Below are 12,021 nucleotides of genomic sequence, written 5' to 3'. Positions count from 1 at the left end.
TATCAATGATGTTTTGGTTTTATTATTCTTTGTGTATTTATCTAATTTGTTTGATTTAGTTTAATACATTGTTAGAACTTTTACCAATTCACTATATAATATTTCTCTATTTTTTATAATTTAATGCATGGTTTTATTTGTATTATATATAATATTTATTTGTAAATTGTGAAAAATGTCATATTCTGAATGTGTACTTTTTCATTTTTTAATATATTATCATAGTAATCAACAAAGACAAGCAAAAGATGGTTTCTTGCCGAGAGTACTATTGTTACAAATTCCAAATAAGAGATAACATGCCATCGATGCTTTTATATGCTGGAAGATTGTTGTAACAATATGCCGTTGATATGTATCTTAAGCTTGAAACAACTAGATTGGATTACTTTATAAGGAACCAAGCGGAAATGAGGTCAGAACTTTATCAAGGTATCGTTGACAGCATTATAAATGGAGAAACAAAAGGAAATGAAATTGGAAGAAAAATTGTTCTTCAAGCATCGTTTATCGGAGGACCAAGGGATATGCGTCGTAGATATCTTGATGCAATGGCATAAGTAAGAAAGTTTGGAAAACCTGATCTTTTTATTACAATGACTTGTAATCCAGAATGGAAAGAGATAACAAATAATTTGAAAGAAGGTCAACAACCTTAGGATTGACCTGATTTAACTACTAGGGTATTTCGAGCTAAGTTACAAGATTTAAAAAATCAAATAATTACAAAGTCAATATTCGGAGTGGTTGTTGCTTTTGTTTATGTGGTGGAATTTCAGAATAGGGGGTTGCCTCATATGAACATGTTGATTATTTTGAGGCAAGATTCTAAAATCAATCACTACAACAAAAATGGTTTTTCGCAGCGCACAAATACTCTTTCCGCGGCGCACATTGCACGCTGCGCAATTGAAAGCTGTTGAAAGTTCAAGATTATCCGCAGCGTGCATGCGCACGCTGTTAATACTATTATCAACGGCGTGCATATGTACGCTGTTAATACAACTATTCGCAGCATGCAATATACGCCGTTAATATTCAAAAAATCTAAATATTAGCGACGGTTTTTGACACAACCGTCGCTAATTAGCGACGGTTAACAACCAAAGACACCGTCGCTAAATTAGCGACAGTTTATAATCCGTCGCTAAGTTAACGACGATGTTTAAATTTAGCGACGGTTATAAATCGTCGCTACATGGTTTACAAACCGTCGCTAAATTTTGCGTAAAAATAAAAAAAAAATTATTTTATAATTTAATAAATTTTAATAAAAATTACAATACAACTATGATATCTTAACAAACACTTAAAAAATTAATCAGAAATAAAAAAAATGTACCTAAACGGAATTAAAAACGCATAAGATAAAAAGTTTTAAGCGTTGTGAAGTGGTGTGAGAAAAGTGGAACGGAAATCGGATATTTATAGACAATTTGCGACTATTAGCGACAGTTTTGCGTTAAACCGTCGCTATTAGCGACGATTTAAATATAACTGTCGCTGATTTACGACTATTAACGACAGTTTAATAGAAACCGTCGCTATAAGCGACGGTAATTTATTAAACCGTCGTCGATTTAAAATCGGCGACGGTTTATTGTATACCGTCTCTAAATATAGCGACGGCTTGTAAAACCGTCGCAACTTTAAATTAGCACGATCTTACCAGAACCGTCGCTAATTTAAAAATTCACGTATTTTCAACAGCGTTCTTTTAATGCACGCCATGAATGCATAGAATATTAACAGCGCACATTTTTGCACGCTGCAGATAGTTTATAATATTACTTTCCGCAGCGTGCTTGTTACGCGCGCCGTTAATGTATATGTTATTAACGGCGCGCATTAAAAGCACGCTGCGGAAAATATATAATATTTACAGCACATATAAATGCATGCTGCGGATATTACTTTCCGTAGCGTGCTTTTACTGCACGCCGTTATTTCTGTCAAGTACAACAATATTAACAGCGCACATATTGATGCACGCCGTTAAAAGTACTACTCGCAGCGTGCTTGTAATGCACGTTGTTGATGATGTGCTGCGGAAAGCCATTTTTCTTAAAGTGAATGGTCCTGAAAATTTTGAATACTATGTATCAGCAGAATTACCAAACAAAGACAAAAATTCCAACCTTCATAATTTTGTTGTGAAGCATATGATGCATGGTCCTTGTGGGGATTTAAATAAAAAGAATTCTTGTATGATTGTTGGGCGTTGTAAAAGCAACTATCCACGCCAGTTTTGTCAAAGTACAACACAAGGAAAAGATGGTTATCCAATTTATAGAAGAATAAATGATGGGCAAATAGTTGATATACGAAAGGCAAAGCTAAACAATCAATGGGTTGTTCCTCACAATTCTTACCTTCTGTTAAGGTATGATTGTCATGTTAATGTCGAAGTATGCTCTGGATTGACGACTGTCAAATATCTTTACAAATATATATATAAATGACATGATAAAGTTGTGGTGCATATTGCCTCCAGCAATAGTGATACTGTTGTGGATGAGATTAAGAACTTTCAAGATGCAAGGTGGGTCTCAGCACAAGAAGCACTGTGGAGAATATTTGAATTTGATTTAAACGAGATATCCCATGCTGTAATAAGTTTGGCATTACACTTGCCCAACAAACAATGCATCGCATTTTGGAGGAATCAAAATTTGGAAAATGTCATTCAACACGAATTGACCTCAAAGACGATGCTAACTGAATTTTTTCATATGTGCTCAATAAACTCTAAAGCAAGATCTTATTTGTATGCCGAATTCCCAGAACATTATGTATGGGACAAAAGAAACAAGTGTTGGTATGAAAGGAAAAAAGTAAAGGTTATTGGACGTATAAATGTTGCAAATCCTACAAAATAAGAAAGGTATCATTTAAGATTATTGCTCAATCATGTAAGAGGACCTACTTCTTTTAACTATTTGTTAACGGTTAATGGAAAGATTTTTTTCACATTCAAAGAAGCAGCACAGAGAAAGGGGTTGCTTGAATCAGATCAGAGCAACTTTGAGCGTTTGAATGATGCTATGAGCTTCCAAATGCCATATGCTTTGAGAAGACTTTTGCAACAATCATAGTATATTGTGAGCCATCCGATGTCAGAAAATTATGGGACACTTATTTTGACGCGATGTCCGAAGAATTTAGGAAAGAAAATGATGGCAACAAGGAATTTTTGGTATCAAAGACATTGCAAAACTTGAATTTTATTTTGGAAAGTATGGGAAAAAGTATTCATGTTTTTGATTTGCCAAGAATAACTATTGAAATAGATGAGTACAATGATAATATTTGTACAGAAGCTCGAGAGGAAATGTTTATTGAAATCTCACCTGACGACTTGCTAGCTCAATCCAAATTAAATGCAGGGCAACGAAAAGCATTCTCAAAAATTCTCGAGTGCTTAGATTCCATTGGAAGTGGCCTTTTTTTGTCAATGGACCTGGTGGAACTTGGAAAACATATTTATATCGTGCTTTGCTAGCAAATGTTAGGCAAAGAAAATGATTGCCCTTGCTACAGAAACTTCGGGAGTTACAGCTTCGATATTACCTGGTGGTCGAACAGCTCATTCCTGATTTAAAATCCCAATTGATTTGCATGAAGAAAGCTATTGTACAATATCAAAACAAAGTGGACTTGAAGAACTGTTACGTGTAACACGATTAATTATATGGGATGAAGCACCGATGGCTAAGAGGATAGCAATTGAAACTGTTGATAGAAGTTTACAAGATATAACGGGAATCCAAAAACCATTTGGTGGAAAGGTGGTTGTTCTTGGAGGAGAATTCATGCAAGTTTTGCCGGTAGTTCCAAAAGCCACAATTCAAGAAACAATTAATTCAAGTTTAGTAAAATCTTATTTGTATAAACAAATGCAACATCTGACTCTAACTGAAAATATGAGATCAAAACCTGACCCTGTTTTTAGCGATTTTTTGCTACAAATAGGCAGTGGGATTGAACCTACCGATAGTGAAGGCAATATCAAAATTCCTGATGAAATGATTATCAAGTATAGCAAAAATGATGAGGAGTCTTATGAAGTAATGCTAATAAATCACACATTCCCAAATCTAAAAGAAAATGCTGAATCAACAGAATATATGACAAGTCGAGCAATACTTACTTCAATAAATGAATATGTTGACAAGTTGAATGAGAAAATTATTCATTTTTTCCAAGGTGAAGGTAAAACATATGCAAGCTTTGATGAAACTGTTGACGATACTCATAATTTTTATCCCCAAGAATTTTTAAATACCTTGACTCCAAATGGAATGCCTCCTCATCGTTTGGTTTTGCAAAAAAACTGTACAATTATGCTATTGAGAAAATTAGATTCATCTGAAGGCCTATGTAATAGAACCCAAATGGTTTGTAAGGAATTTGAAGACAATGTCATCCATGCAGAAATAACTGTTGGACATCATGCTGGAAAACATGTTTTTATTCCAAGAATACCTTTGTCTCCTGCTGAGAACGAGGGATATCCTTTCCAATTAAGAAGAAAACAGTTTCCAATTCGTTTGTACTTTGCAATGACAATTAATAAGGCACAAGGTCAAACTATACCAATTGTTGGTATATACCTACCACAACCTGTGTTTTCACATGGCCAATTATATGTTGCATTATCTAAAGGCACTTCAATGTCCGCTACAAAAGTCTTGATAAAGCCAAATTCAATCAAAAATGTTGATGATGCAAGAACAAAAAATGTTGTATTCAAAGAAATTCTTCGTCAAGGTTCATAATTTCATTAACTTATTTGTCAGAATAATTTTGATATTGCATGTATGAAATTGATATATTTACTAAAAAAATCTGATTTTGCAGACCATGAGACGGCCACAGTCAAGGGGAAAGAGTGGAAGTAAAAGAGACTGCATTGTAACAAATGTGGGTGAAAGGACAAAGCTTAAGTACGTCGGACTTGAAGGTTTTATCTTTCATTTTTTTTTCACAATTTTTCAAAACAATTTCCAGTTGGCGTCGAAGAGAATCAAAATCCATTTTAGAACAAAAAATTGAGCAAATAAAATGAAGCTCACTATTTGAATTGTCCTACATCCTTGGAATAGCTTCCTACATAAATGATGTTATCTGTTTCTCACGTATTTGTGTATGTTTTTTAAGTTTCAATGTGGGATTTGATTACTTTAGTCTTTGAAATAGCATATATACATGTTGCGAATTAATCGGAAGACGTATAGCAATAAGGCTATCCTGATATAGAAAAATTATGCCATATAAAAATTTCTGCTAAATTATTCTTTCTGAAGTATGCCGGCCATATTGGACTCTGGTTATTGCTGAAGTGAACTAACCTTTGTTGAGCCACACTATATTTGTTGTTTGAGGATTCAAATATGTGAGGAAAACAAGAAGAAAATAAAAATAATTGCTTGTAGAGGCAAGTGTTGAACACTTTTTACTTAAGAAGAATTTGCCCTCACAATGTGCTAGAGTTGGTGGCAATCTTCTCCCAAGATACAACTACAACACTTGAATAATGAGCACTCAAAAATTCAAGTTCTATCACAAGGAAATGAAGGAACTCTCTCTTGTTGAAGAAAGGAAGAAGGAAATAAAAAAAGATGTAAAATGTATGTTTTGATTTTGAATAATCATGTCTTTAATGATTTTCATGTGAAAAGACATGCTCTTTCATTCATATGGTGTCCCTTGACCATTGTAACTGACCACAATCATCAAACAATGCCAAGGAATTGAAAAAACATCAGAAAAACCCGAAGGGACACGAAAAAACGTGAAGGACGTGCCCCTGTGCGCGCGCTGCCGAGAGCGGCAGCGTCTGCCGAGCCCGCTCGACAGCTCCTGCCGAGAGCGCTCGGCAGGCGCACGCGCATGCGCGCTGCTCTGCAAGCATGTGCGCGCATGCCACTGGCAAGCGCGCGCACCTGCGCGCCGATCCGCGTGCATCTGCGCGCCTGCTACAGTATTTTTTTTTATTATTTTTTCTCTGATTTTTGTCCTTTACATGTTCCGACTACTCGTTTGAGTTCCTTTCAACATTTGATGAACTCGTTTCGAGTTTAATTCAGAACCACCGGACTTAATATTCGTTCATTAAGCTTCGTTTTTCTTTTCGAATTTTTCAAATCAAACACATTGATTAATTTGCGTAATTTTCATTCATTAAGCATCAAAATTTTCCAACAATCCCCCACATGAATTAAATTAATGCATGAATGCTCGTGATGCATAAGAGAGAGTATATACGAAAAATTATCACATCAGGAGAGGTGGCTTTTGGCTTTTAACCTTCCTTAGTGGAATACAATCGGATTTATTAGGCCACGAAGTGAACGTGATGTCTTGAACTTCTTGGCGGTTCATGTAAACCCAGACAACTGTACCCACATGATAACCTTTCTTCCATTTCCATTTGTTTTATCGGTTGTGTCCGTTTTGGCCATGGAACACATCTTGGCTTCATACGTGTTTCATCGAGGCGGCCCGTACTCACACGTACATAGGTGATCTCCTTGTAAAAGGGTATCCTACTTACCGCGCTTTTGCAAGCTACAGAATCATTAAAAGTACAATAATTAACCTCAGTACCTTTGTAGGCAACTTCACTCATCGTCATAGGAATGAGGAGTGATTCCTCAAGTTCTCATAATTTAGTTTTCCCATTGAACCAAGATCTTGGGATCTCCAATCAACAAGGTTGGGTTGCCACTATGAAAACTTTATTTGGTAGGTGTTAAACCCATTCCTCTTGACAGACAGTACATTTGATCTCTATTTAATGTTTTTGTAAGCGGATCCGCTAAGTTATCCTTTGATTTAATATAATCAATAGATATAACTCCATTAGAGATCAACTGTCGTACAGTATTATGTATTCAACGAATGTGTCGAGACTTGCCATTGTACATACTGTTTTGTGCCCTTGCAATTGCCGACTGACTATCGCAATGTATCATGATTGCTGGCACTGGACTTGTCCAACACGGAATGTCCTCTAGAAAGTTACGAAGCCATTCAGCTTCTTCTGCAGTTTTATCTAGCGCTATGAACTCTGATTCCATAGTAGATCTAGCAATGCAAGTTTGTTTCGATGACCTCCAAGAGATTGCTCCTCCACCAATGGTAAATACATAGCCGCTGGTGGATTTGGAATCCTTGGTGTCAGAAATCCAATTTGCATCACAGTATCCTTCAAGTACTGCAGGATACCTTGTGTAATTTAGTCAATATTCTGAGGTGTGCTTTAAATATCTAAGCACCCTTGTCAATGCCTTCCAGTGTGCATCACTAGGATTACTTGTAAACCGACTTAACTTGTTAACCGCACAAGCGATGTCAGGTCTAGTATAGTTAGTGATGTACATAAGGCTTCCAATAATTATGGAGTATTCCAGTTGGGAAACTGGTTCTCCACGATTCTTCGCCAAATGGACATTTACGTCTAAAGGCGTTTTTACTGGGGTAGAGTCATAAGCGTTAAACTTCTTCAACACTGTTTCTACATAATGAGACTGAGATAGGATTATTGCTTCTGGAGTTCTAAATATTTTAATCCCTAGAATTACATCAACAATACCCATACCTTTCATATCAAAATGTTTTGTCAACATTTTCTTTGTACCCTTAATCAACTCTTGGCTATTCCCCATTATTAGCATGTCATCCACATATAGACATACTATCACATAAGATTCTCGAGTGCCTTTAACGTAAACACATTTATCACACTCATTAATCTTAAATCCATTTGACAATACTACCTTCTCAAATTTTTCGTGCCACTGCTTGGGCGCTTGTTTAAGTCCGTATAGTGACTTAATTAAACGACAGACCTTTCTTTCTTGTCCTTTAACAATAAAGCCTTTAGGTTGCTCCATATGTATTTCTTCTTCAAGTTCACCATTTAAGAATGCCGTTTTGACATCCATTTGATGTATCTCAAGGTTATGCAAAGCTGCAATAGCAATGAGCACACGAATGGATGTTATTCTTTAAACTGGTGAATATTTGTCGAAGAAATCATGACCTTCTCTTTGTCTATAGCCTTTGGCCACAAGCCTGGCTTTGTATTTTTCAATACTTCCATCAATTCTCATTTTCTTTTTCAATATCCATTTGCATCCCAATGGCTTAGTACCTGGTGGAAGATCCACTAGTTCCCAAGTATGGTTTTGCAATATGTAATCCATTTCAGAGTTGATGGCTTCTTTCCAATAGGGAGCTTCAGGGCTAGCCAGAGCATCTTGTATGTCCTTTGGTTCATTCTCCAACATAAAGTATGGAAGTCTGGACCAAAGGACTTTGAGATTCTAGCCCTTTTGCTACTTCTTTGCTCTTGCTCCTTTGAAGAACTTTCCAATGGTGTAGCATTTTCTTTTAGAGTTGGTTCATGTGTAGGTACTTGACCTGCATGCTCCGTCTCCAGTTTTCGTTTGCTAGAACTATTTTCTTTCCTTTCTTTACAAGGAAATATATTTTCAAAACCTACTGCATTTCTTGACTCAATTTTCATGCCCGTATTCATTTCTACATTTTCGGATTTGTGCACTATAAACCTATAGGCACTACTATTATGTGCATATCCGATGAATATGCAGTCTACCGTCTTTGGTCCAATTCTCTCTTGTTTAGGCTTTGGTATTTCAACCTTAGCTAGACACCCCCACACTTTAAGGTACTTGTAGGAAGGTTTGTGACCTTTCCACAATTCATAAGGTGACTTGTCATTTTTTTTTGTGGGGTATCTTTTTCAGGATGTGATTAGCAGATAGTATTGCTTCCCCCCCCACAAGTTTTGGGGTAGTCCTGAACTTATTAACATAGCATTCATCATATCTTTCAGAGTTCGATTATTTCTTTCGGCAATGCCATTCGATTGGGGTGAATAAGGAGCAGTCGTCTCATGAATTATGCCCAAAGATGTGTAGAATTCATCAAACGGTGCTCCGTATTCGCCCCCTCTATCGCTTCGAACTCTCTTTATTTGTTTGCCTAGTTGATTCTCAACTTCGGTCTTATAACCTTTGAATGCTTCAAGAGCTTCATCTTTAGACCTCAAAAGATAAACGTAACAGTACCTCGTATGATCGTCAATGAATGTCACGTAGTATCTTTTCCCTCCTCTAGTTTGTACAAACTTTAAATCACCAAGATCGGTGTGTATTAGTTCTAGAGGAGTTGTACATCTTTCAATTGAGTGGTAAGGCGCTTTGGTCATTTTTGCTTCAACACATATTTCGCATTTGTGTGTTGGATCGACGTTGTGTTTCGGCAATAATTCCAGTTTCATTAAATGTTGCAAGGTATTAAAATTTACGTGTCCTAAACGAACATGTCATAAATGAGAACACTCAAGCAAGTAAATAGAACTTTTGTCTTTATTACTTTCAACAACATTTTGGCGTATAGCCATTACATTCAACTTGAAAAGGTTCTCATCGAGATATCCTTTTCCAATAAAATGACCATTCTTGGTCAATACAACTTTGTTAGACTCAAATACTAGTCTAAACCCATGTTTGACCAACAGAGACCTCGACACGAGGTTCTTTCTTATGTCCGGTACATGAAGTGCATCAACAAGTGTTACTTTCAAACTCGATGTCATCTTCAGTACCACATTTCCAGTTCCCACCACCTCAGATGTAGCGGAGTTCCCCATATATAGTTTTCTCCCGGTCGATGGAGTGTATGTGGAGAACATCCCCTTGTTGGAGCATATGTGTCGAGTTGCTCCAGTATCAACCCACCATTCATTTGGGTTTTCCACCCAATTTGCTTCCAAAATAACTGCAGATAAATCAAGTTGAGAAAAGTCAAATGGTACCGACCTTTCTTGAACTACGTTGGCTTGAGGATTTCCCTTCTTTGGCTTCCTACAATCCTTAGCCATGTGATTCGGTTTTCCGCAGTTATAGCAAGTGCCTTTGAACTTCTTCTTGTTTGGTGGTTGTTGGCCTTGTTGTGGTTGCTTCTCAAACTTCATCTTCTTCCCTTTAAAACTTGATTCAACAATGTTCACCCTAGCTGCCATCTTACTTGCCTTGGCCTCGGTTCTCTTGTTGTCCTCTTCTATCCTCGATCTCACAATGAGATCCTCCAATCCCATCTCCTTCCTTTTATGCTTCAAATAATTCTTGAAATCCTTCCACAACGGAGGGAGTTTCTCGATCATAGCAGCAACTTGGAAGGACTCGCTTAGACTCATTCCTTCCGCATGAATCTCGTGCAAGATAAGTTGTAGTTCTTGCACTTGACTCATCACAGATTTTGAGTCCACCATCTTGAAGTCCAAAAATCTCCCAACAATGAACTTCTTCTAGCCCGCATCCTCCGCCCTGTATTTCTTATCAAGCATATCCCAAAGTTCCTTGGCGGTCTTGACTTGACAATACACATTGTACAATGCATTGTCAAGTCCATTGAGGATGTAGTTCTTGCATAGAAAATCACTTTGGTTCCATGCATCCAAAGCGGCCCTCATGTTGGTGTCTGTCTCGTTTTCAGCAACGGTGGGAGGATCCTCCTTCAAGAACCTTGACAAACTCAAGGTTGTGAGATAGAAGAGCATCTTTTGTTGCCATCTTTTGAAATCTGCACCAGAAAACTTTTCTGGTTTCTCTCCTTGTGCAATGGTTGGATGTGGTGTTGTAGATGATGATGCCATTGAAAATCTTCTTGCAAATGATCAAAAATCCAAAATTCTTCTTAAGATTGTTGTTTGGGGTATTCAAATATGAGAGGAAAGCAAGAAGAAAACAATGAAAATGGTTTTGTAGAGGCAAGTGTTGAACACTTTCTCCTTAAGAAGAATTTGCCCTCACAATGTGCTAGAGTTTGTGGCAATCTTCTCCCAAGATACAACAACAACACTTGAATAATGAGCACTCAAATATTCAAGTTCTATCACAAAGAAATGAAGGAACTCTCTCTTGTTGAAGAAAGAAAGAAGGAGATGCAAAAAGATGTAAAATGTATGTTTTGATTTTGAATAATCATGTATCTAATGATTTTCATGTGAAAAGACATGATCTTTCATTCATATGGTGTCCCTTGACCATTGTAACTGACCACAAACATCAAACAATGCCAAGGAATTGAAAAAACATCAGAAAAACCCGAAGGGACACGAAAAAACGTGAAGGACGTGCCCCTGTGCGCGCGCTGCCGAGCGCTGCCGACCGAGAGCTTCTCGGCATGCGCGCGCGGCTCTGCGCGCACATGCCACTGGCAGGCGCGCGCACCTGCGCGCTACAGTTTTTTTTTTTTTTTTTTTTTTTTTTTTTTTTTTTTTTTTNTTCTTTCAACATTTGATGAACTCGTTTCGAGTTTAATTCAGAACCACCAAACTTAATATTCGTTCATTAAGCTTCATTTTTCTTTTCGAATTTTTCCAATCAAACACATTGATTAATTTGCTTAATTTTCATTCATTAAGCATCAAAATTTTCCAACAATATTACTAATATTGACAAATGGGAGTTGAAAGAATTTACCTTTAGACTCATTGATTTCTTCCGTGTTATTTACTTTTTGAAACTTTATTGTTTTCTTTTCTGTTTATTTTTCAGAATGTCATGAGTGAATATTCTATTTTATGTAGGACAAGTCATGATTATGGTGTTTAAACATGTTTTATCTCTATATATTACTTCAGATTGACATAGCCATGAAAGCATGCAAGAGCTTTTTCCCAGCAATGCCCAGCCTAAAAAGGGTTGAAGCAGATAAAATGAGGTCCTCTCTGTTTTCCTGGTTCTATACTATCTTGTAAGCATTTTTTCGGGACACACTCGTATACCGAATTGCTATAATATTTGCAAAGCACTTAATATTACCAGTCTCATGTGTTGTAAAGGGTTGTCAATAATAACTCCTTAAAGAATCAATTGTTTAGGAACTGTGAATTTGTCAAATCCATTACAATTCTTCCGCTCTCCAGTATGTTATGTTTAATTTTGCATCTGTAAAGAGTGATGCTTGTTTGTTAAATAATTTACA

The 12,021-nt window shown here is 36.7% G+C and overlaps 1 protein-coding gene across 1 annotated transcript; it reads left to right on the top strand.

Annotated features, from left to right (window-relative positions):
* Window positions 1-3,707: 3,707 nt before the first annotated feature.
* On the top strand, window positions 3,708-11,753 carry LOC140975839 (ATP-dependent DNA helicase PIF1-like). The gene is made up of 3 exons (XM_073439769.1): window positions 3,708-4,770; window positions 4,861-4,946; window positions 11,624-11,753. The coding sequence occupies exons 1-2, from the start codon at window positions 3,708-3,710 to the stop codon at window positions 4,899-4,901; spliced, it is 1,104 nt and encodes a 367-aa protein (XP_073295870.1). The 3' UTR covers window positions 4,902-4,946; window positions 11,624-11,753.
* Window positions 11,754-12,021: the final 268 nt, after the last annotated feature.

This window comes from Primulina huaijiensis, chromosome 4, assembly GCF_012295235.1.
Source record: "Primulina huaijiensis isolate GDHJ02 chromosome 4, ASM1229523v2, whole genome shotgun sequence".
Lineage (NCBI taxonomy): Eukaryota > Viridiplantae > Streptophyta > Magnoliopsida > Lamiales > Gesneriaceae > Primulina > Primulina huaijiensis.
Note: the sequence above shows the minus strand (reverse complement) of the source record. Positions and strands in the feature narration are given on the sequence as shown.

Excerpts from the sequence above, each read along its gene's own strand:
- LOC140975839 (XM_073439769.1), top strand. The coding sequence starts at position 3,708 with ATGGCTAAGAGGATAGCAATTGAAACTGTTGATAGAAGTTTACAAGAT. Across the intron at positions 4,771-4,860 it reads CAAAGAAATTCTTCGTCAAG|ACCATGAGACGGCCACAGTC; the intron begins GTTCATAATTTC and ends CTGATTTTGCAG.